This window comes from Dipteris shenzhenensis, chromosome 9 (assembly GCF_047967505.1).
Source record: "Dipteris shenzhenensis isolate YYH24624 ecotype China chromosome 9, Dip_SZ_1.0, whole genome shotgun sequence".
NCBI classification, from domain to species: Eukaryota; Viridiplantae; Streptophyta; class Polypodiopsida; order Gleicheniales; family Dipteridaceae; genus Dipteris; species Dipteris shenzhenensis.
The window spans coordinates 44,254,154-44,280,419 of NC_141604.1; the positions used below are offsets into that span (position 1 = coordinate 44,254,154).

Sequence of the window (26,266 nt, forward strand, 5' to 3'; positions counted from 1 at the left end):
TTGGCACTTTTGGTTAAGGTAGCGTAGTTGTGATTGGTGGTTTTCACGTACTTTGCCTTGCCCAAACAACCTCCTAATTTTTGTATTTGGTGTTAGTAATGCCTTGTGCATTGCAACATTCGCTGCATATTAGCTAAGCTTTGCATGGCGACGTATAGACTATTGAAGAGGGGTTCGTCGAAAATGAAGACCCCATGTTAGTCTTTTGGACATGGTAGGTTCATTGATAGGAGAGTGGCATGCTTTTATGTGAATACATGTAAAATGAATAAGACGGTTATGTGGCTTGTACTTTACGAGTAAAAGACGAGATGCCTAGATGTGGTGAAGCTTTGCAAGTATATTCACATGAATTGGTGCATTTGTAAAGCATGGAAAGCTAGCGATTCTTAGTAGCCCTTGTTGTTGCATTGTGATAATTCTTTAGGATGTGTTGTACTTAAAACTTAAAGTTACGACTCGCGACTCAAGAGCTCGCAAGTTTTGAGTATTTAAAGGTTTAAATGGACAATTGAATCTTGTCACATGTGATATGAATGAAATCTGCATCTCAATACATATAATTGAAAGGAAACTTTCGACTCTTAAGACTCAAATCTCTGAAGATTCATCCTAATCCGAATCTACGAGGTCATTGCCACTGCTAGATCCAAAGTCACCATCGATGATAGCATGGCTAAGTCAAACTCAATGTTGTTGTTACCCCCCACCCACCCCAAATAAAAAAAAAGAGAGTGTCTAAAGGTGTCTTAAGGTAAGACACGTGTCTTAAGTGTCTCAAGATAAGACACGAGTGTCTTAACAACCATGATGTTAGCACTGATAAATTAAATTTGCATGTATGCATAGTGTGTCTGTGCACGTGCATATAAGCAAGCAAGTGCATGTACATGCACGCACATGCGTGTGTGCACACACACATGTGAGTGCGCATGTTGGTGAGTGTGCGCACGCACGTCATTTTCTCCTAGAGAAGAGAGAAACAGTTGAAAAGGGATAAATACCTCTTCATGTTCGACATTACTATAAAAAGGGCCATACAATTCAACCTTTTAAATACCAAATTCATAAGAGCATGTTTATGCATGTCAGTATTAGATGTTAGAGTGCATCACATGAGGGAGGAGAGAGAGAGAGAGAGAGAGAGAGAGAGAGAGAGAGAGATTTGATAATGGGAGGCAAAGTGATAACACGAGAACAAGGATTGCATGATGAGTATAACTTTTTCATCTTTACAATGCTAGGTTACAATGTCTTTGAATGCTTATGATATATTTCAAACTTACTATAATGACCCATTTCTAGGGTTATCTTTTCGATACTCCCAAGGTTTTTGGGGATTGTGCACTTCCCACAATCCTAATCTTCTTACACGAGCTTCCCCTTCCCACTGTCCAACATACAAATGTTCCATATTAGTATTTTCCTCATGTGCAACCCATAAAGTGCTACTTTTCCAAAGATAAATAAAGGTATAAACATGTTAGCACAAAACAATGTGTGTGTGTGTGTGTGGGTGGGTGTGTATGTGATGATGATGATGGTGATGATGATATTGATGTGTAGTTGATCACTTTGACATGACTATGTAGTACGTAGCACTAGGTTTTTGCATTCTGCATTGGTGTGGATGCTCGTTTAGTAGCTCCGCCCTCACACTTTGTTTGTATTCTCATAGTCTCATAGATCCATCGGTCTTCTGAAGACTTTAATAAACTTTCTTTCTTTCTACACATAAGTGAGCATGGTGAGAGCATGGGCATGCATGCTTTGAGCCAAATAGGTTTTACTCACAATGTCTCCACATTGGACCATATCTTTACCCAAAGATACCAAGACTCCCAATGAGACACTAAGTTGGACTCACGTGAAGCTTAAACTACTCATGGGGCTGACACAAGGTAGGACATGATATGACAACATTCTTTCTTAACACTTGAAGATCTTTTTGTTCATGATCATTATAGGTTTTTCATTTTATTTCATCATCGATTGTTTTTTGGAGGTGTAATGGACACCCCCAATTCCCTCCGTGAGGGGTGTATCTCCATGATGGATTCACTTTTCTTTGGTCTCATGGGCTTTTTTGGGCCTCTAGTGGATGTTAATAAATCTCTCTCTCTCTCTCTCTCTCTCTCTCTCTCTCTCTCTCTCTCATTGAGGATCGCCATCGGTCGATTGTGAGTCTCATCACATCAACTGAGGATTGAGGTAGGGAGAGCTATAGGCATACTATGCCAAATGGACGAGATCGACAAAAGAGCACTTTCTATGTGTCTGCCCAGTCTACTATGAGATCCGAGGGTGATACCACTACCTCTTTCAGGAGGGGCATGTCTCTGGTCAACTTATACGGCTGATCCATTTTTCCGATCAAGTTTGTGTTGGGCTCTATCTGATTGAGATGCGGCAACATAGAGATATACTGATCCGACAGACCAAAGAGCAAGAGGGATTGATGCTACAGGTCACGGAGATTGACAGAGCACATGCACTTGTTACAAATTTCTATGCATCTAAGTTAGCTGCCGGTGAGGCTAAGGGAGAGGAACTTGATGAGATGAGAGCATCATGGATTAGCACTGGGAGTCTCCATTGCCAGACAAGAGACACACACTCCACATGCGACACGGAGAGGGACTAGAGCATGCACTATCAAGGTCCAATCTATTTCAGCCCTCCTAAGAGATGATAGCCCTCCTAAGAGATGACCGCCAGAGACGAGTCGTCACCCTTGACATAGCCCATCGGATACAGAGATTGAGGAGACCACGCCCTCCACCGCATTGAGAGACAGATACGAGAGCTCCTCACATCTCATCAAAGAGCCACTAGGTTACCTAGATATGTGGAACCTGGGCATGTACTTGGAGCATTAGCTCTGAGCATCTGATACTCTTCTGATATTTTGCTACTCTACTGCTTTGCTTACTAGCTTAGCACTTTAGCTTTTAGCAAGGGCCTTAGTGAGCCCTTTGCTTCAGCCCTTCGTGGTTTGTATGAGTTACCTTTTGGGTTTTGCATTTTGTCTCATAGGCATGTGAGGCCTCTCGTAGACGTTAATACATCTCTCTCTCTCTCTCTCTCTCTCTCTCTCTCTCTCTCTCTAGCATATGGAATAGATGCTTTGGCCCCAATCTTAGCAAAGCTATTCAATGAAGTGGTTTGCTTAGGCTTTCCTCATAAATGGACTATTAACACCATCACTCCCCTTCACAAGGCAGTGGATCCTATGAGTTCGAACCACTATAGGACTATTATGAGTGGGCATGTCATGTCCAAGGTTTAATCATCAGTGCTCAATACAGAGGTCAGCCGATTTGCACAAAGGCACGAACTTAGGGCCAAGGGACAACACCCTAGATTTTGGCACAATCATGGGATTGTAGATCACAATCTGTCAGTCAAGGGTGTCATTGAGGAGGTTAGGGCAAAGAGATAGAGTTTATATTGTTGCTTTGTGGACTTCTGCAAAGCTTTTGCTACAATGCCAAGAGCCTACCTTATTAATATGCTTGCAAGATTTGGATTATGATGAGGAGATCATTTGGGCCATTCAGGGTTGGCCCGTATCGGTGCAGGATGGATAGAGAAGATCATGAGCACTATTGGAGTCAAACAAGGTTGCCCGCTGTCACCTACCTTCTTTGGCCTAAGCTTGAGACTTCCATGGAGACATTAGGGGGGGCTAATTGCTCTCTTACTAGCGGTTTGATTTAAATCCTCTTATATGCAAATGACATGCTCCTGCTCTCATCCTTAGCGGAGGGCCCTTAGAGACATTTGGATTTACCTTTTCTAAGTCACACGACTTGAAGGTCAACCTTGGCAAGACCAAGGTTATGATCTCGAGCAGCTATGCACAAACAACAGTTCATGCTACATGGTTTACCAATGGAGGTTGTTTCATCATACACATACTTGGGCGTTCTTTTCTTTAGCTCAATTTTCATGATGCGAACAATGTTACAAGCCCGACTAAGAAGGGATATATTGCACTTGCTCGACTAGGGCAACGGTGCTTCCACTCCCACTTCTAGGATCCCCGGACCAAGTCTCTTCTTTTTTATTCCTTGGTCTACCCAAGGGGTATGTGCGGCAGCCCTTGTTGGGGGCTTGATTTATCAGAGACGAGTTGGCTTGGGAAGAGCGACTCTAGGTTCCCTTCCTATCACGGATGATCCACAGTAGCAACCTATTGGTGCCACATTAGATTGTCATGGTTGAGTTTGGTGCATCTCTATTACAACTTGATGCGACATTTCAAGTCATCACTGAGTCAAGGACTATGGCTCTTGCATCTCAGGACGACGTAGACTACCGTGGCTAGCCCTATCTTCCTTCGCAACCTTAGTAACTAGGGTGATCGGAGACGCTAGTATGTGCATTCATGTAGATGGTTTGAGAGTTTAGGGCTCCACATAGGTAGATTACCTCCTTTCCAGTATAGCATTGAGGCTCCTTCAGTCCCGCTCACGTAGCACAAGGTCAACCAAGTCATTCGAGAGGACCTCCTACAACTATACACATTCAAGACACATAGCAAGCTTCTACAAGGACCACTATTTGTGGATTTCAGAAAAGGGCTTCATTGATCCACTAAGATATACATGGATCCACCTCCCACATTCATTGAAGATATCAATCGGACAATTTCGTGTCTCTTGCACTGACTTTGCATTGAGAGTGGACAGGCTAAGGGCATACCTAAGAGAGTTGCACCTGGACCCTATGTGATTGACATGAGATCAAGTTAAAGGAGTGTTTCGCTTTCAAGTGCCCTATGTACTATGAGATTCGAGGTCATTATCACTATCTATTCAGAGATGATTCGCATACCTCGGGAGAGTTGCATCTGAACCCTATATGTGATTATTGAGTCAAAGGAGCCTTTCGCTTTCAGGTGCCCTATGTACTATGAGATTCAAGGTCGTTATCACATCTATTCAAAGAGGGTTTCGAACCCATCTCCAACTTCTTCTCTTACCCAAATTAGAGATGCCTTTCCAGTTTCATCCATGACATCGTCAAACATGGAGAGCACTTGCTCAGGATACACAGGCAAGGTCAGGGTACACAGCTAGACTCTACCCAAAGTATGATCACAGTTTCCAACCAGATCATACGAACCAAAAAACCATGGGTAATTGGTGAGGCCTAGATCCAGAGCCAGTGACACAACAGACTCAACAACAAGCATGTTCGATGGGGGTTAAAGTGGCTCTTGGAAAACGTAGGGCTGAACGTAGGGCTGCTACTAGAAGGTCACAACAGGACACACATACCGAACACTATCAACAATCTCTCACAGGTTACCTATCATCATGGCCTCATTCATTGTCGAACCTCCCTTGCCACCCTGGCCACAGGCCCAGATTTCTCTCATGTATTAGATTAGATCTGATGTTATTTGATTATGTTGTACTCATTATGGGTGATGATGCCTGATTAGAGTCTCCACCCTTTCAGCTCATCATATTAGATTCCTTTTAGAGTCATAGACTCTTCGGTCTTTGGAAGACTTCTAATAAACTCTCTCTCTCTCTCTCTCTCTCTCTCTCTCTCTAGATTGGAGGCATGGTGGACAAGGATGACATTGGCACTTGTCCGACACAAGGCCATAACTGTGAGACCACAACAAACCGCACATATGGACCGCTGAGAGCGCTATATTACAAGCTTTACGACACTGCACTTTGCCCACCCCCGCCAGTGCTGTATTCACGCACCCTACCTGTGACCATGGGAATATTTTGAGGTTGGATTGTGATTGGTCCTACACCGAGTGCTTGGGGGGTGGCTGGAAGCAATCTCCCCAAAATGAGGATGTGAGGTGTTTGTCCATGTTACTTGTTGCTGGATGTTGATGTTTACAAACTTACCCCACCATGGGCATGCCCACCAATCATGGACCAGCAAAATTGCTCGTCCATGTCCAGCTCGGATGCATTCAATGCATTATACGTAGGCAGGAGTGCCCGTAGTTTGTAAAAGCATGTTCCTGCTCAAGCGCAAATGCTACATCGTAGCATTATGCTGAAAGGTTTACAATATTCCCACGACTTGCCTGCCAAACTGTGGCATTTCACTGCCGCCGTGGGGCAAACGATAAAAAGGGCCCTCCACTTGAGCATTTCGGGGCCCTGCTGTTATAGCTGGGCAGACACAGGTTACATGTATTTCGGGCCAACTTGGCCGACGTGGCAGACATGCACAAAGGAGGTGATGAGTACAAATGCCGAGCAATCCGCAACAATGCGCATCAGCATTGAGGAGCCAACAGTTCTAAACACCCTGATAAAATCTCGACCTCCATGAATTTGATTGGCATGGGTTCTCATGTGTCATGGTCGAGAAGCTGAGTTAGGCAGAGTATGTGTCGCAAACAAAAGAACGAAAGCGCAGCATGCCAATCGAAGAAGGAAAGCGCCAATCCAAAAACGAAAACGCTTTTGAAGTGAAACGGCAAGGGTTCCTACACATACGTTTTCTGGATGGATATGAAGCAATCTAGAGCAAATACAGCCAAATCATCAACCCAGTCTAGAGCACGCTAGAGCCAAATCATCAACAGAAATTAGAGTGAGCGATTAATTGAGGCAGTCGAGAGACAGGACTAAGCTTACGACAGGGAATGTCGGCAGTGCGTTGCAGGAGCAATTGTAAGTAGCTTAAATAGCTCAAGATGCACAGATATCTGCGATCCCAAAAACATGCAAAACGATCTGAGTGGTAAGAGGAGCACACCGAGGTCCTCCACAATCTCTAGTCAAGCACCTATCTCCGTAGCAGAGGTGCCGGAAAACTCCTGGCGAGCAACCCCTCAGAAGGCCACGAGAAGAGCTTGATACTAAGAAAGCAATCAATTAGAGTGTTGTCGATAAAAGGTGTTCTCAAAGGTGGCCTTTTGGAGCAATCTGAGCGCATGCGCAAGGAGTCAATCGATAAATCTGCAAGTGTCCACCCAACCTGCGCGCAGACGTGTGCAGTTCATTTGTAGGGGGAAGCCATCTCACCATATAAAATTTACAATAGAGGCGAATCTCTCTTGGTGTGCAAGTGCTTGTGGCTAGCAGTTTCCATGGTTTTCACCACGGTTTTGGGCTCAAAGTAGTCTCCCACATTGCCGAGAACCAGAAGGTAATCAGCAGGATGTTCCATAGGAATCGCAAACCAGACCTGTTATGCAATTCACAGTGGCGGAGTTCTCGTAAGGCTTGTATGTGCTTGGTTAAATCCCAATGCTTCCATGCTTTTCAATATCTTACTTTCTCTTGCGGAACTTTTGGAGATAACCTCTAGAATGATGGCTTTTCCAGGTAGGTTCCGTGAACTGGTAATTGGAGCAAAGGGGAGTCTTCTTGAGTTCATGCTCTGGTGTGAAGTATATCGAAAATCCCTTTTCAGACCATCTTGCACACCTGTCTCTTTTTGCAGTGGCACCAAGTGTCAGGTGCACAATCTCTCTCCCATTCTTGTAGGTATTGATTAGTACCCGAAACATTGGAAACTCTTGATTGAAGGATATCTAATGTGTGATCGACCTTCTTATTTTTTTCAGCATTCTCAAAGCTCTGTTTCTTCCAAAAACTATTTTAGATATTGGCTATCAAGAAATGCGGGTCCAACTGGGACTATGAGTCATACTGATCAGTCGTTGCCTACGTGGAAATCTAAGAGGTTGGCGAGATAGCACTTTGGGAGCGAAGGACTAGTATGTGTCGACAGAGCTGACCTACGTACAAGTTGCTAAATATACCTCAGTGCAAATGTAGTATGAGGATGCTTTAAGCGCAGGATAAGCTGAACGAAAAAAAGGATGCATATATAACTTGCTTTTGTTGATTTCCAAAGCTGAAAGAGAAAACCTGTGAACTTTCAGATGAAATTTCCTGTTTTCGTTGCAGGTAAAGAGAAATTAACTGCAGGTGAAGTGTTATGAGCCTTTTTTCAAGAGATCAAACATGCAGCTCGTCAACCAAAAAGTTCTTAGTAATACTAGACACTAAATTAGTCCCACTCCAATCTGCACGAGGAGACTTGTCTAGCTATTGCCTCTTTTTTAATCCTAGGTTTGTCTTGGCCTTGCTGCCTCCTTTCCTCCGTGTGTGCAGGCTCCATTCTACCCATCCAAGTAGTTGTCCTCTTTTCCTCCTTACCTCTTGGCCTGCTGTCTTTTATCTACCCTGTTGGTTTTCAGCCTGGGATGCAAGGTAATGTATCTGGGGGTATGCAGCCCACAATGCCTAACATGATGTATTGGAATATTGGCATGCAGCCAGGAATGCAAAGTGGAAGGTCAGGGACCTTTGGACCTCCTACAGGTATGTTCGGTATGCCTAGGGCTGGTTTGACAAACCCTTTAATGGGTAGTGGCAGTGCAGAATAGGCTGGAGGGAACGCAATGCAACCTCCATTTTTGCAGCCTCCTGTGTATGATAATCTGGCACCCAAAGGAAAGGTAAAAGATTACAAGGAGGGTGGGCAGCAGTGAAGTTTGAGACGCCTTTAATGTGGCTTAGGACAAGTTGAAGGCTCTAACGTTTGTACATCAGTTTGATGCAGCCTTCTCAGCACCGAGTCATCAAAAATGCGAAAGGCGGCCACCTTCCTGAAATGCTCTACAATGGTGGACAAATTTGCTACTCCAAAATAGAGCACCCACGAGTTGGGTTCAGTTTAAGCAGGTGTTTTCAGCTATCTGGTTGACCACTACCTTTGAGGTAGATGTTATGACAGCATGGCACAAGTTGGATGCAGCCAATTGTCATAACTTGGAAGAATACGATAAAAAGTTTTGGTAAGCTCTCTTGCCAGTCAGCTCTTATAAGCATGTGCCCTTGTTGGAACAGATTGAAAATATTGTTGTGGGCTGCCAAAGGAAATTAGGGACTACTGTACTAAAGCAAGGGTTACCAACATGTCTCAGCTCATTGAGAATGCTACTACAGCTGATGCATTGCTGTTCGGAAAAACCAGAGGATATAAAAGCAGTAAATCCGAGTATTTTAAGAAAGCAGGGAAGCCAGGGAATGCTTCCAAGCCTCTTTTTAACAAAGGGGAAAAGCGTGATAGGCCAAGTTCTAATTGGCTATCACGTGAGGAAAGAAAAGCCTTGATGGAAGCTAATAAATGCTTTCATTGTAAAGAAGAGGGCCATGTGGCACGGGATTGCCCAAAACGTAAGCTTAAAGGAAATGTGGATGATAGGGAAGAGCGAAAAGGCAAGAATCCTATTTTTATATGTGTGGATTTGTATGTGTGAGAGCATATTTTTATACTATGGTCTACACCCACTGTTGGGCGCTGATGACGTCAGTGGGGATGTCATAGTAGCTAGTCCCTGCTATGCATGATGGAGTTTATGGTTTTCAACCTTGTGAGTGACTATCATGAGATTGAAACTGCACTATGTTGTGTTTTTAGAGGATGAGTTTGGGAATGTTCCTGGATTCATCTAGGTATAAGAGCGAAAAGGCAAGAATCCTAAAAAGCCTGCAGGGTTAATGCCTGATGTTATTAGTGCAGCCTAATGGTGATGCAACGGAGCTTTGCAGAGCATTGGGCAAAGTGAAGGATCAGGTGACATTGATTTTCTTTGATCCAGGTGCTGGTGCAAATTTTCTCTCTCCAAAATTGGCAAGAAGTCCCTGTTGTAGCTGCTTCAGCCATATGCTCCATAATGAAACATCATATTTCTGTGTATTTAGTTTTTGCAAAGGATACCAAGTCTAACAATCCACAATTTGTAATCTCTAAGCTATATAAAGAGCAGACATATTTTCTTAATCAGTTTGGAGAGTGTTTTTTTTACTCTTGCCAGGTGAAGTTCCACCTGAGATGCCTGAGGATCATGCAATTGATATAGTGCTAGGCAGTAGTCCACCAAACAAGGCACAATATAGGGTGAGTGCAGCTCAGCAGGAAGAAATCATGAGCCAAGTGAAGGATCTTTTAGAGAAGGGGCTGATTCAGCCCAGTTCTTCCCCTTAGTGTTCACCGGTTCTATTAGTGCAAAAAAGTGATGGTTCTTGGAGAATGTGCATTGACTATTGTGCATTGAACAAGATAACCATAAAAAACAGATTTCCTATTCCAAGAATTGATGATATCTTGGATAGATTGGAAGGGTCAGCTATTTTCAGGCGCATAGATCTCAAGAGTGGGTATGACCAGATACACATTCGTCCAGAGGATGTGTCCAAGACAGCCTTCAAGACCAGCTTTGGGTTGTATGAGTTCTTGGTTATGCCATTTGGGCTTACGAATGCTCCTGCCGCTTTTAATCGGATGATGGATAGAATCTTCTGTGAGCATAGGTCTTTTGTGGGCACTTTCTTCGATGATATGATTGTGTATTCAAAAGATGAGGCAGAGCACAAAAAGCATCCAGCAATAGTATTTGCAGAACTCAGCAAGCATAGGTTGATTGTAATTTGTAAATGCAAAGAAGGTTCTACTCGTACTATAGGCGATTCATATGTCATTGCGCTGAAATTGCTTCGCCTCACTATGCTATGCAGAAGAAGGGAGCATCCTTCGTATGGGCTGAGAATTCAATTGCAGCATTTGAGATGCTAAAAGAAAAGCTTACCATAGACCCAGTGTTGATCCTACCAAATCTTTGGAAAGCTTTTCATGTCCAAGCTGATGCATATGGAAAGAATGGCCTTGGAGCGGTCATTATGCAAGAAGGACAGGTAGTGGCCTATGAGAGCAGAATTTTGTAGGATGATGAGAGACATTTGGGCATTTATGAAAAGGAATTTCTGGCCATGGAAGCATTATTTACTTGGGCCAGCAGACAGATCATCAGTCTTTGAGATATTTCCTCACTCAGACGAAATTATATATGAGACTCATATGCATTGGGCCAATTTCTTATCTATATTTCACTTCCAGATAGTGCATGTGGAAGGTAAAAAGAACGTGTGGTGGCCGATGCATTGTCAAGGGAGCGTCAGGTTTCTACAGTAACCATTGCTTACCACAGTGAGTTGGATGCAATGAAGGACCAGTATGCGCAGAATGAGGATTTCTCCAGGATTTATGACCAGATGTCTAATAATCAGCAGCATGACCATTATGCTCTCAGAGATAGCTTTATTATGATGCATGGACGCCTTTGTGTCACAAAGCAGTTAAGGTCAAGGTTATGATAGAAATTCATGCTCCACCGTATGCAAAGTATAGAGGCATTGATGCCACAGTGAAAGCAGTGGAACACTTTCTATTGGCCAGCTTTGAGATGGGATGTGCATGCCTTTGTCAAACATGCATCATCTACCTAAAGGTCAAGTTTGACAGGTAGAAAACACTTTGATTGTTGCAGCCATAGTCAATCCCAGATAGACCGTGGGAGAGCATTGCCATGGATTTCATATTTGATCTTCCTAGGATGCCTATGGGGAATGATGATCTCGACTGCTCTAAGAAAATTTTACAACATCAAATGAAACCATCTACTAGAATCTCGTAGACAAAATTTCTGCAAACACACACACTCTCTCTCTCTCTCTCTCTCTCTCTCTCTCTCTCTCTCTCAAATACACTAGGGCAACCGTCGGGCTGGACCCCCCCCAAAGGATTTTATTACTTGAGAGAAGAAAGAATACATAGTTCAGCGTGGAAGTTGTTCATACAAATCCAAAACGTTAATGAATCATTACATGAGCTCTAAGGCTCCCCTTCTTGGCAACAAGCCACTTGTCAATTTCTACATTACTTTCCTAATTACATGCCACTAAGGGCAACTCTGGAGTCTTCAAAGCACTTGGTCACGCAAACCGCCTCCTAGACTTTTGTTAGGCTCCCGTAGCGCTTAGGAAAATAACTCTTCCTAGTACCAACAACAATTAATTTAAGCGCACCACCATGGCACCCACTAATTGTTAGCGCTTTGCATGCAAATAACACACTGTGGACTAATTCTAGTCCCGGTGGGCGTCCCCACTGAACACATGTGCACACATAACAAATATAAAAATATATATTTATTCTCTGGTTGACCGAAGTCAACTCTCTTAATCATAATTAAGGGGCTTTGACTAAGGGTCGAGGCACCTTAATTATAGTCAAGTCTCTCCAGCCGAAGTTGGCACAACTCTCCAGCCGAAGTTGGCACATCTTGATTAACCGTAGCTAACCCTCTTGGCGCATGCCAAGTCTCGTTGACCGTAGTCAGCTCTGTGATTCTCTGGTTAACCGCAATTAACCCTCTTGATAATAAACCAAGTCTCTCCGACTGAAGTCAGGTTTACTTGACCAGAGTCAAGTATCTTTGACCGTAGTCAATTCTTTGACCATTAAAAGAACTCTTCGACGATAATTAACACGAATGGAAAACTCTTTAATTATGATCAAATAAATGGTTAATTGTACTTTGACTTAGGATATTTACATTGTGGTGACATCCCCTTGGCTTCTATTCAATTGACCTCAACTGAAAAGCTTCCTTGTAAACATACAAAAGCTGTGGATGATCGGATAACATGTCTTCATCCATCCACTTGGCATCCAATCTTGTATAATTCTTGAATTTTACAAGATACCTATAAAACTCCTTGCCTTGAGGGCCTTTACGTACAGTATGGTACACAATCTGCTTTGGCTGAAGGACCTCCTCCAGCTCATCCACTTCTGGTGGATCCTCTGATACTGGCTCTGTAGGTTGTGACTCCTGGAATTTCTTTAGAAGACTCACACCCTTAAGAGTGAGAGGCACTAGGCAAAGCAGTAGGTGCCTCAGGAGGTCAGATCTAGATTCTGGGCATGGTTATGGTCTAGCACGTGGCCAGGGAAGATCTCATATTTCTACTTGATGGTTGCCTACGATGGTCTTAGATGCGTATGGATGGCTGGTGTCACCACTACAGGAATAGAGTTCTTGAGTCGATCCCTCATTGCTTATGAGGGTTGTCCCAGCACACACCTCTTCGGATTGTGGCTCTGGGTACAAAGGATTCAAAGTTGGGACATGGTGGCTTGGTTGACAAAAGGGAGTCGCACCTTGCCAATCGATGAGGTCTCCCCAACTTACAGGAGACATGGTCAGAGCATCCTCAGAATTAAGCTACATGAGATGATCCCACCGGTGCACCACGGTCCCCTCCCCTCCTCATCAAACTATGTGTGGGAGACAGTGGACAGCATTACAGCATGGAACATCTGGGTTGCACGATGCAGCCTAGTGATGGGCAGGCAATCGATTCCACCCGCAGTGACTCTGGTATCTATTTGGCAGATATCATCTACACACTATGCGCCACTTGGGCGGTGGGACATCGAGATCTAGAGTGATTGCTGAAAGGCAAGAGCGTTTCCGCAAAGCTTGGCTTGTAGGCATATTTTCTACTTTCACACCGTGAGGGATTCATTGGCTGTATAGTCCTTCTCCTTGTTTCAGAGCTTCAGTAGACAGTGAGCTAGGTTCTCTGGACGATAGGCTGCTATTTTTCCTTTCATACAATTTTTTCAAGCATCAATAGAAAGTTATTTTCTCATGATCAGCACCTTTGGGACAGCTGATTTGTATGGTTGATTTTTCAAGCATCAATAGAAAGTTCTTTTCTCTTGAAAGGAGAGTGGATTGTATTTCAAACACTTTCCCTCAAGCCACACTTCATTTGAGATCCTAGCTCTCAAATTGACAACCATGGCTCTCATGCCATGTTGAATCTCGATGGGGGTAGCCACACCTCCCCTTTCAGGGAGGTCACCCATCTGAGTTCCTTCACAGCTGAGCGTGCTTAACCAAAGATTTCCACAAATTGGCTTAGCCATCCAAACACCAAAATCTTAAGGTGATCGGTGTCCTCAATCTATACAATTTATTGAATTGTCTCTTGCTAAGATCCAAACATAGTAGCTGGCTCTCTCTACAACTTCGTATACTGTGTTGAAATCTCGATGGGGGTAGCCACACCTCTTTTCTAGGAGGTCACCCATCCAATTCGTTCATGCCTGAGTGTGCTTAACCATAGATTTCACAAATTGGTCTAGCCATCCAAACACCAAAAATCTTAAGGTGATGGATGTCCTGGATCTATCCACTTTATGAAATTGTCTCTTACTAAGGCTAGGAGTAAACCGGCTCTCTCTACAAGTGCGTATTGTATTTCCAACATTCTCCTCTTCTTGTCACCTTCCACACCTTCCTTGCCACGATGTAGCTCTCTATCTTCACTTTAGATCAAGTAATTGCCCCATCTAGTTTGCTTGCATCTTTGCAATTCCAAAGAAGCGTTCGTGAATCCATTGGAATGAAGATCCTAGAATAGACACAACACCACTATGCAACTAATCCAACACCCTACAGACCTCACTTGACAATAGACACAACTCGATGAATATTGATGCTCTTTCCTTCTTGCAAAGAACTTCACCCTTTATTTGGAGTAGATCTTGGTTGTTGATCCATTGGGCTTTAATGCCAAAGAAAAGAAAAGAGAGATGCTTGTTGTAGCCCACTTCCCGCAGTGGAAGACTTCACCCAAGATCACACAACTTCTTCCAAGAAGATCACTCCATTTGTGCACAATTGCACCAGGAAACACAAGCATTTACACCCCAGGGCATGCTTAGTGCAGCCCTTGGTCTGGGTTATGTCACCCCTGTGTCTAGGCCTCCATTTGCAGCCCACATGGCCATCAATCATGTTGCTACAGCAGCTCCCCCACGTGGCAGCCCTATAAAGCTCACATGGCATCCTTCCACAGAAACAAAAAAACACACTTCTTTGAAACTGAAACATTTCAAAACGTCTCTATGTAAGAAGCATGGCAAAAAGTGCTCATGGCTTCCCAAGAGATTGTTTTTAGTCACTTTGAGTTGCCTTCACCAATATACTTTATGTTTGCATCTTGTCATGAAATATGTGAATTGTGATATGTTTTGAAGTTTAAACTTTATTCTACAAACTTGATTCTTGAAAATTGAAAGTGAAGCTTCAAACTTAAATGTTTACGTCAAGCCATAGGGCCCAAGATGGAGGGAGAGAAGCCTGCAGAAGGTATGCAGGATAACCACTAAGAAGGTGGCCAGTAGCAAGGCAAAGCTACTGGGAAAGGTGGCGCAACAGCACAAGGAGACGGGGAAGTAGCAGGAGGGTGGAAGTGCTGGGAGACGAGAAGACAGAATGTGAGGGGGGAGAAAGAATTGGGAGGGGACAAAGAGACTGGGTGGAGCAGAAGGGGCTGGGAGGGGTGGTGAAGGGGCTGGGAGTGGTAGCACAACAGCAAGACAGGATATGAGAGGTTAGAAGGGGCTAGGAGGGGATGGGGAGTTTGAGAGGGGACTGAAGGGGTTGGGAGGGAGTGGCAAAGAGGCTTTAAGGGGTGGTGTAAGAGTTGTAGAGGCTGTGAAGGGATGGAAGGAGTAGCCGGGGACGAAGAGGTTGTAAGGGGGCAGAAGGGGCTGGGAGGGAGCAGAGGGGCTATGAAGGGGAGCAGAAAGGTTGTGAGGGTAGCACAACAGCAGGAGAGGCTATGAGGGGTGAGAGAGCGAGCGAGCGAGCGAGCGAGAGAGAGAGGGAGAGAGAGAGATTTATTAATATTTAAAGCTAGGTGTAAAAACGGAATGCATCATTGAAGCACCCCCCATCAGGGGGGAACTAAAGGACTAGCACACCTCTAAGAAGATACTGATCAAAATAGGATAGAAAAATAGGAATCGACTCCATGTGCTGGGATTTATTCCGACTATGTGCAACACATCACTGGTCTGGATAATTGATAACTATGCTCACCTCTGTCTTTGCCTCCTATGTATCACATAAAGGGTGCACAATCTCAAGTATCTATGGTATTGTGTGGCTTCAATCTCGTGTCTGCCTCAACCTAGAATCGATGGATGAGGTGTTGAGCTGACATATAGAGATCCATATTGCGTTGGAGAGGTGTATCTGCAGGCACCCTGGTTCTTGGATAAAGCCATCCTCACTCAAGTGGAGATCTATAAAAGGCGGAGGATTAATTGAGACTCTACATTGGAAAGTGGAAAGTATCAAGAGTTTATTGTATTTTTTCATTGCTTAAGGCAAGAAAGTAGTGTTTTAGCTGCTTTTGCTTTATGTTTTGTTGGATTTGTCTTCTTTGAAGTTTCATGGAAAAGAAAGTTGGACACATCCTTTGCCTTATTGGCTACCACTAGTTTATACTGAACAATGATCATACCTTGTCCTCAAAGGCCGATGAGGGCAATGGATGGCATGATTTAGCACATCAAGAAGTTTCAATGAGAAATCCATTTATTTGGATTCAAGGCATGATCTTGTGGACATCATTGTAAACAACCTGTAAAGGTTGTTTAAGGCTACAATAAACCTCAACTTTGTATTCCAAACAGTACAGAAAAAGGTCTCTTGAAGGATTTTGTTAGCACAAATTTTATTCAAATGAAACATTGGTTGGGTCAATGCATACAATGAAAGAAAAGCTTTACCATAATCTTGTCTGGTGCAGTTGCATGACAAGCTTACAAGTCCTGCCGAGTGCACCTTATAAAGCATCTCAGCAGAGGGCATCAAAGCAGCAGGTTTGTCAGAGCATACTTTTTTTAAACATTTTGGGAAGTTGTGAGCTTGACACAGTGGTCATTGTTTTGGCCTAGCAACCTCAGTGTTTCCATGATTTTGGATGATATAGGTCCATACAACTTTGGGTCTTGTGGTGACTGTCATTGAGCCAAACAGCCTGCTTGTTGGAGCAAGATTCTTTTACCATTTGCTTAATGAAAGGGATCAATTAGTTTATGATATGTTCTTCAAGGATTTACTGGATATCCTGCCATTTGGAGTCTAGTTTGTTGATTGGGACAGTGGTAGTATCTATACTTTGTAGCAACAGAGGTAGATGAGGCACAATTCGCCTGCTTCATTAAGACATGCAGAGATCACCTTGTTGAAAACACAGAGTGGCTTAGGGATGTGATGAGGTGGAATTACATTGAACTATATCATCTGTGATATTGTGCCAATTATGGGTAGTTGTGTGTCTCCTTATACTAGCATTCTTCTTGAGTGATAAGTTATCCAAGGTTTAGCCTTCCTTGTGCTTGACCATACCTGCTTCTAACCTTAGAGATTCAATGTTGGTTTAATTCGGGTCAATCTGCACTCTTTATAGAGATGCATGGCTGGCCAAGGTGCCAGAGGGTATGACAAAGCATTTTTTGACTTAATCTTTAGTCTGCAAACACTTGAGAAACGCTTTATTAGAGATGCATGACTGGCCAAGGTGACAGAGGGTATAACAACGCATTTGTGGTACTTAATCTTTAGTCTGCAAACATTTGAGAAATGGGGGTGACATAGGTAACTTCCGTCCTGGCCATTTCCGCAACTATAGAATTCTACCATGTAAGTCTGAGGTACAAGAAAAATTGAAGAATTTATAAGAAGACGCAGAGTGATTCTGACCTGAGACACCTCACCACAAGATAGCTTTACAAGGTGGTTTTTTCACAAGGCAACTTTTTCCCACTGCAGTTTTACAACTTCACAGATCTTATGTGCAAGTATATGGATGCAAGTTGAAAGGATGAAAGGTTGAAAGAGGCAAAAGATCTTGATTGATTTCTAAAAGCTTTGCCTACACCTGACAATGGTTCTCAATCAATTGAGTTTGGCAGTATTAGATAATTTGGAGGGTAGATCAAGATGTTCTTCTGGTGAATTCCAACTTATAGGTATTCAAGGTTGCATTCGACCCCGCTTTGTCAATCTCATTACCCTGTTTTTTACGAGTTCAGGTCATCTCATTGTGTTTGTGGGAAGTATTAACACTTTTAAACTGATGAAACCTCTCATACAATTTCTTGCCATCATTGTTGTTTTGATTTTTCTTTGGTGTGGTTAGGAGAGCAGAGAAAGATGAGAGGAGAGACAGAGTGTCTTCATTTGAGAGATTGTCCCGATGTTCCATTAAAAAACTAATTGTTTGTAATGAAGGAGAGTGAAGGAGAGTGATGAATACCGTTGAAAACTCTTGACGTTTATCATAGGCAGCATAATGCCAACAACCCCCATTTTTCAGAAGAATTTCCTGCACATTTTACAATTGATCAACCAATAGTACATAGGCTATTGAAACCATTTTAAGAATCATCGTGTTGACAGTGTTGATGGGTTTGATAAGCAGCTTCTGGTTGAAAATGAAAATCTGCCATCCACTGTGTTAAGACTTCAATGACTCCTCAAACTAAGCAATGTTGTGATAGCTGGTCAGTATTGAAATGAAAAACTGACCTGAACAAATCCCCTGCTGCAGTAAATATCAGCAACGATACGGCCGTATTGATCAACATTGTACACCAGAAGATGCAGTGGCTGCCCATCCACTATGCTTTGAAGCATAGCTTTTGCTTCCTGGCCATAGGGCATGCTGTTCTCAGGTGCATCCACTCCCCTATCAGAGAACAATGCATGTAATTATGAAGGAAGTTATTTTTTGTTCTTACAATAGATTAGCTTTGGTTTTCAGAGAACATATATTGTAAATTAGCTGACCTAAGCCGAACTCTATATTTGCGGGCGATTGATTCACCAGCACCATCTTTGGAGTCTAGAACTCTGCAAAACTCGCAAGGATAAGGAACATGGCTATCAGCAGCTTGAAATGCATGCAGGTTATTCTAGCAATTGTACAGCAACCAATTAATATAGCGTGGGGCAGGATATCTAACTTATAGCCAGCTTTGAGAATCTCCTTTTGCAATGCATCTGCTGTCCTGTAATCACGTTGTAACCGAGCTGTTTTTCGTTTGGCTACTGCTTCTTTAACTGAAAGAGGCACAACTGCAGCTTCTCTTGCATCGCTGCTTGCATTGACATAGACTATGAGAGTATCACCATCAACAACACAATTGCTCTCCACCTGCCACAAACAAAATCAAACAAAGATCAGTATGCCTACATTGGATTTCTTTCAAAATTGAGAAGATTTAGCCCTCAACCCTTTTTTTGCCCACTTTGATGAGAGTGTTTTTCTTCCTTGTTGAGCACAAGCTTCAAAGGCATTTCAAATCGCTCCAAGGTTTATATCTCACAGGGAGAGTATGCAGTTCATACTGCACGCCTTTTGGCCAAGGTCCTGTTGCAATCGCCACTTGTGGATACATTGCTGCTGGTGCTGGGATTAGGACAGCTGGAGCAGGTATGGAAATTTGTGAGGCAAGTGATGGAGGGAGCCCATAGAAAGACAGAAAGCCCTGCAACAACGCAACTTAAATGAAATTGACTTAAAATCTCAGAAATCTGCAAAGATTAAAGACATAGCGCAGCCTTGCTACCTGCACATCAGCCTTCCGATGACCCTGGAGTGTTTGAAATACAAGCTGCGAAGCTTCTTGGGCATTGCTTGGAGGAGGTTGGGCAGCCTTCCATGCTATGAGCAGCTTTGTGTACCTGTTAATTTATGATTTTTAACAAAGAGCTAGATCAGAATGTAAAGATCATAACCTTGATTAATTTTTGAATTGATCTTATACTCCTGTTAGCCAGTACAACATAATTAAGTTGACATGAGCAGCTTTCCATGCTATGAGCAGCTTTGGGTACCTGTTAATGGGTGATTTTTAATGAAGAGCTAGATGAGAATGAATAATTTTTGCATTGATCTTATGATCTTGTCAGCCAGTACAGCATAATTAAGTTGAAAGGTCCTATGTACATAATTAAGTTGACAGGTCCTATGAACAAATGTCTTATCCACTTTCATGGCAAAATGCATGGTCCTGAAATCAGTCACACCAAATGTTTGCTTTGAGGATGAGTGTAACTGCTAGCCTATCAAAACTCTTTAAGCTCAAACTGAAAATTTCTTCCTCTGTAAAACCTTATTTATCTGTGCATTTGCAGCAGTGCACCACTCATGAGTTCACATGCACACTAGCTTGTGTCATATGCACATGCATTTTACTGTCCTTGTGTGCTTGTAGAGCATGCATTTAGATGTGCACAAATATCTGAATGCTGCAAACTCATCTTCTAAAGCAAACAAACGTCGCAGTTTTAACCTTGTCATAGTTGCCCAAAAAAGTTAGAATCATTTGGGAGCTAGGTACCATGACTTTTCCACTGTCGTCATGGGCACCCCTTGTATAACCATATCGAATCTCCCTAATGTTATCAGTACCTAAGGGTTGAAACCAGTTATGATCATATATGCTCTTACACATGCATATGCATCCACACTCCCATGAGCATCTGTTTTTTATGAAGGTCTTTGTACTGAATTTTTGTCAACACAAGGTGAAGGGCCAACTCAATCATGAAGGCTAGCACTTGAGGAGAAAGCTACAGTCGACAAGATTATTTCATCTTAGCCTCACAATATTAGCAAGCTCCAACGATTTCACAAGGCCAAATTTGCATGCTGCTAATATGGCAGAAAAGTACATGCAGTTAAACATGCCCAAACTCACCTCGTAAAAGAACCCCCTCCCCCCAATTATATTTATTCCATCCTAATGCTTGCCATTGGTGTGCAAAATGTCCACTCATTTTGAGTATAGTGTTGGCTTAGAATGCACAAATGTAATCAATGCTAGATAAGGGTAGCATAAAACATTTCAAAGAAATTCAAATTGTTTTATTTGGCATCAGGGCACACTCGGTCTCGAGGCCCTATTAAACGTTCTTCCTTATGTCATGGTCAATGCACCTTCTCTGGCCCAGGTCATTGGTGGACGCGCATTCACTATCATTGATATACTAGCTTCCATTTGGACTGATCTTGTTTTACCTAGGATTGTTCCTTGTTTTTTCATGTTACTCCACTTGGGACCATGTGGCATTATAGACCCCATGGTTGTTTATTCATAATGTAGAGCCAAGGATAGAGTTCTCACTCTCCCACCTCTGGTCTTACTTGTTTTGAATGGAATAGATTACTTCTTACTGTAAAGACAATCGTGAGCTTGGAAACACCTTTTTTTAAATCTTCAACCTTGATCAAGCCCTTTTTGAAACTATGCCCTTTGTACTTCTGATGTATGATAGGCTTCAACCAATAAGTAATTAATTATTTGAGTCATTCATTTTTCAAAAGAAATCCCTCAAGCTCATGACAACCTTCTTTGCCTACACAACTTTTTGAAAGCACCAAGGCAAGAAAAGGAACAAGTTTTGACAATAAAGCAAAGGTAAGCGTTTACATCCATCTTCTTTTGTTTCACTGTTGTTGAAGCTTTCTCTTGAAGCCCATCATCTCATTTTGCCTACGCTTAGATCATTCATGAGAGCACAACAAGGGTGTAAGCATGTAGTTCAGGTCTTGCCATGGGTTGTTTAGAGCCAATGCCATGATGTCGTTGCCATGGGTGGTTTATATTTTCACTTAATTAAGGGCTAACCAAGGTCCTATTTCTTACCCCAAATTGAAATACTACCAATGTGCTCCCACAACATGGTGACCAAGGTACTATTTTTTCGAACACTTAAAAGTGAAGTCCAAACATGGTGCTATAAACATGGCCCTATTTTACCTCTCCTAGGACTCATACAAAACCTATTAACAAGCATTCCTTAATCACATGAGTACCTATGAACGCAAACTTGCCATTCATAAGCTATGGAGTACATGACCCCTTGCCCCTTTACCTTCTCTCGTCACTATCAAGTTCGGTTCAGCTTTTCCTTCGTTTGCTTGCTTACTTGTCTAGGGGTTTTAAAATTTCCAAGCCATATGTGTCCACATTCCAGCAGGATGGAAACGGTGTGTATTTTGAGTCTTGAGAGGACTCAGGAGGAAGATTGTCAAAGGCGCATCTCATCGCAACTTAATTACGAAACATAAGCTCAAGTTGTAAACCAAATTTGAAACACTTACCATTTTGTTTGTGCGGTTGTGGATGATTGCACGTATTCGCTGAGTCCCTCCGGTACCTTCATTGGTTCGTCAAGTTCCATTCAATGAAAAACAGGCGTGGCCTTTTAACGGTGAAGAACGGGGCAATGGATGATCCCATGCACACTCAAAGAAGCTCATGCTTACCTTGCCGGTAACTTCGAACTGAAAGAGATCACGAGCCAATGCTGCAAATCCCACCGTGTCCACAGTGACTCCATGGGGTCCTAAAGGAGTTGCTTGATAACGTACATCATCACCTGGTGCTGATGGTTTATGTTGGTCGCTCTCTGTGGGACTAAAGCAGTCACTAAAAAGCTTTCGGAGTGTGTTTCCCATGACGAACTGTGAAATTGAAAATCTGATGCTTGACTGAGAATCGAGGCTTTGAGATGGAGGAGGTAGAAGGGAGGTGATATCGGCTACTGAATCGAAACTAGTAAACGGATAGTATACAGAGCAGGTGCGCAGAAGGAAGGCGAGAAGTGCCAAAGTTAAAATGTGGGGGATGGACATGCGCAAGGGTCAGAGGGAGGGCATGGAGTTGACCAAGAGAAAGGAAGGGAAAAGGAGCTTGAAAAGTAGGAAATGTCGCAAGTGTGTCTCGTTCACTTAGATGAAGAAAGGCGAGATATTGATTAACGGAATGCTACAAATGGTTGAAGCTGGATCACCGGAAGTTCTTAGTAAACTGTGACCGTGAGCTTCTTGCCGTTACATATTTCTTTGTTGTTGTTGTTGTTGCTGCTGTTGCTGTTGCTGTCGCTCTTCGGCCTAGCAGGACTTTTCGGACCGGAAACTCCTCCGAATTTGCCTGTGAAATACATAAAAATTTAGTAGCAGTAAACTGCTCTGAATCCGGCCACCGGCCCGCAAGTGTGTCCCACATGCTGCCCGCATTGCTCGGTGCCGGATTATTCCTCGGAGGGCTCCTTCATTTCACACTTGGCGTCTTCCCGGTTTGGTTCACCACGGGTTACGTGCAGTTGTGGTGCATGTTGTTGGCATTGGATTGGTCCGCGCCTCCTTGTCGGTTTGTGATTGGTTGCATTGTTTGCGCTACGTGATCGACCGATCATTGGCAGGCGCGTGCGAGGGTTTATGGAGCTTTGTTTGCTTCGTGCTTCGTTGTTTGCATGGTTCGGGTTCTGAGTGCTTCGTCTCCATTACTGCATTTGGTTTTGTTTGCTGCTGCATGCGCCTTCGTTGTTCTGCATGTTGTCTGCTGCTGCCGATGAGGTTTTGTCATTTGGAGAGTGCAATGGTGATGCAAGATGCTCCTTGCGTCGATCTTTATGCCGATGGAGATGTTTCCGATGCAACAGTACTTGTGGATAATGTTGGAGGTGAAATTGACACTATGGATGTCGAGAATGTTCCTGTTTCTATGTTTGGAGGAGATTTCGATTGGAGTGGGAGTTCCTTTCTTAGAGTTGGATCGTGCTCTTGTCGGCAAGGTGTCTCGATGGGTGAGAACAAAAGTGTTTTGAAGGATGATTGGGCTAGATGTCACTTTGATGAGTGGAGGAGGTCGAGGGGTTTGGATTGTAGCCTTCCAATTGAGAAGCTTGATTTGGGGGAACTAAATGACTTGCTTCAAGTTTTCTTCAAGTTATTAAGCTAAATGGGAAAATGTACCCGTCAGAATCTCTAATGTATATGTATCGTTGTTTCGGTTGTATTGTTCGGAAGGAGTAGGAATTGAGAGTGGTCGTTCTTGAATTGCTGAGGTTCCATTTGATATCTGTGTTAATCCTATTTTCTGTGGGACTCAGAAAGCAATAGTGGCGATTCTTGTGTTCTGCAGTGGAGTTTTGCTCAGGAGTCTGTCAAGCGTGCTTGTCTTCGGGGAAGTGATGTTTAGGATGCAAGTTTTATTCAGCGTAGCTGTGCCGTTGCGAATGCTGATGGTGTTTCTGGTGATGCGTTAAAGGTTTCTGTGGGAATTGCCATGGAGTCATTGAATGTTTCTAGTGGAACATCGGAGGGGTTGTTTAAGGTATTGGAAGTGTTGGATCGTTCTCAGGCCAGTGATTTGAAAATTATTGCGGGGAGCTAGCCTCAAGGTACTAGGGCTCTAGCTTTGGAGAATTGCAGTGTTATGTTTTTAGCAGCAGGTGTCCATAATTGTGTTATGAATTTTCTTGGAGGTCATGGATTTTTTAAGGAGGAGTAGCATGGGATTTGATACATAATTTTCAAACTTTTATATGGTGGAAACATTTGAGACATTTTTCATTTAAATAGTTTGATGCTAGGAAGATTTTCATACAGTTTTATGTTTGAATACATTTTGAGACATTTTTCTGGGTATTTATGCATCATATTCCTAACGTGAGAAATGAATGCTTGAAAGCCTTTCATTTCATCCATGTCTAGTGCTTTGTTTTTTGTGAGAACGAATGTAGTCTCCTCTAAGGGGATTATTCGTTCTAAGTAAAGCAGATGGTGCACTCCATAAATGATCTGCGTGCACTAAGTAGTACTTTCATTGCATCACTGGAGTGTTGTCATGCATGCTAAACGGGAAGTAGTGTGGATTTGTGTGCCCACATAGTGCATCATCTCAATTCAAATGTGGCTCTATGAATGCTCTCCAATCTACCATCCTCCCCAAGATAGCCACTTCTAGCTCTTCCTTCTGAGAACCTCTAATTTTTTTCCCAATTCGATGTTTCATGTCGTCCATTGTCAAAACATCCCTGGACTTCAACTCTCTAGAGATAATACTAAATATTTGATCTATGTCTTCGTGTGTATGGCCAACAAGAAGAAAACTGACTTCCACTTGTTCAAATATTTTCAAACTAACCAGCATAGAGCACAAAGCAAAAATATATCTATTCGTAAGTAAACATCCACGTGCATCCTTAACCTTTTGTGTTGCTTTCATGATGGATATTGCCACTTGGTTACTATCATGTTCTTGCAAGCTATCAATCCATAGATCACAAAAGAGTCGGAATTCGTACTAATACTCCCCACAAGTGTGTTTTTTGTCCACGTTTGCCTACTAATTGAGGTGGGGTGTGTCTAAATGGATCCATGCCATCAATGGTGATGCCATAGACTTCTTGATATCTGAAATAGCTTCCTCTCTCCAAGAAGCATACACCATTCTAGCATCTTGCAGATGACGTAAATGGATCTCTCTCCATCTTATATATTGTCCTCGAGATTTCTTGCATATACTATGCTCAATGGCATTTTTCAATTTATCACATGTCTTGCATTTTGACATTCTTTGCTTTGATGGCATCTTCACATTGCCAAATTGCTTGCGCCAGATTTTTTAAACAGTTGCTCTAGAAATTTCTCTCTCTTCTCTATCTTGTAATATTCTGTTAATGAACTCTAGCACAACCTTCTTTGTCATTCCTAAAGGAAGATGGCATTGGCACACGATACTTTCATCCGACATTGTTTGTTTAAGATGAGGTTGTGGCAATGCATTTCTTCAAAGATTGTTGCGGCTGCATTTAAGGTGCTTCTTTGTCCTTTTAACTTGCATACATTTCCATGAACTCTATGAATCACCTTATCTTTAATCTTTGCTCATATGCCCCAGTAGGTGCCGTGTGATAATCCACTTAACCACTGGTATCCTCGATTACAAATGACTAGTCCATTCAATAGAGGTTTGCGTAGCGTTGTTTGCAAGCTACCTTCATGTTGTCGAAGGAAGCAAGAAAACTCTTGAAGAAGATGGTTATGTCTATTTCGCCCTATCTTGCTCCAACTACCCACACGTATAGCCTCACAATCTTCCTTTGTGACTCTTCTAAGGCATACTTTCTTACAACAAACTTTCATTATAGTTTCTTGTATATTCTGTTCGGATAGCATTACAGGCCTCTTGGGTTCTGCATCGTTTAGATGTGGTATTGTATAGGAAAAATGAATTGGTTGCCTTTGGGCAAATATTTAGTCTTGATCCCATGAGGTTGTGTCACTTTCAATTGTGTGGTCAAAGAAGGTGCGTGATAATAATCACCAAGGTGATTCGCCCCGAAGTGGATTCGGCCCGAAGGTGGATTTAAAGCATCCACAAGGAGACTTTGAAACACTCTGTGATTTATAGAATGTCTAATTCTTGACATACAAGCACAATGAATGCTTTGGAATCAGGACGAGATCATCCCAAAGTCTCTTCTTCATAATCAAATTACATTTCAAACCTTTCTTGAGGGAGAAAAGCTTGATATTTCGTCTTGGTCGGGAGAACTTCAAGACTGAAATATCTAATTTAGGATTTAAATATAGTACTTATTATATTTATTTAAAAATATATTAATATTTTAATATATTAAGATCTAAAATATCTATTATAATTAAAAAATAATTTGTATAAATGTATATTAAAATTATATGTAAATATAAAAAATATATAATAATATATGTTTAAATAAATCAGATTTAGA

General features: G+C 42.5%; 1 protein-coding gene and 1 long non-coding RNA gene across 2 annotated transcripts; one reads left to right on the forward strand and one right to left on the reverse strand.

Annotated features, from left to right (window-relative positions):
• Positions 1-1,121: 1,121 nt before the first annotated feature.
• Positions 1,122-22,683, reverse strand: LOC147898694 (putative 38.1 kDa protein). Its single transcript, XM_087378955.1, has 9 exons — positions 21,993-22,683; positions 21,828-21,883; positions 19,288-19,402; positions 19,045-19,206; positions 18,682-18,872; positions 18,506-18,568; positions 18,245-18,404; positions 17,973-18,041; positions 1,122-1,390 (listed from the first exon to the last, which is right to left on the reverse strand). Exons 1-9 carry the CDS (start codon positions 22,359-22,361, stop codon positions 1,286-1,288), a joined length of 1,290 nt encoding a protein of 429 aa, XP_087235081.1. The 5' UTR covers positions 22,362-22,683; the 3' UTR covers positions 1,122-1,285.
• LOC147898695 (uncharacterized) lies at positions 6,478-18,390 on the forward strand. The gene is made up of 3 exons (XR_015541498.1): positions 6,478-7,140; positions 7,320-7,453; positions 18,267-18,390. It is a non-coding gene; the product is annotated as an uncharacterized LOC147898695 (long non-coding RNA).
• Positions 22,684-26,266: the final 3,583 nt, after the last annotated feature.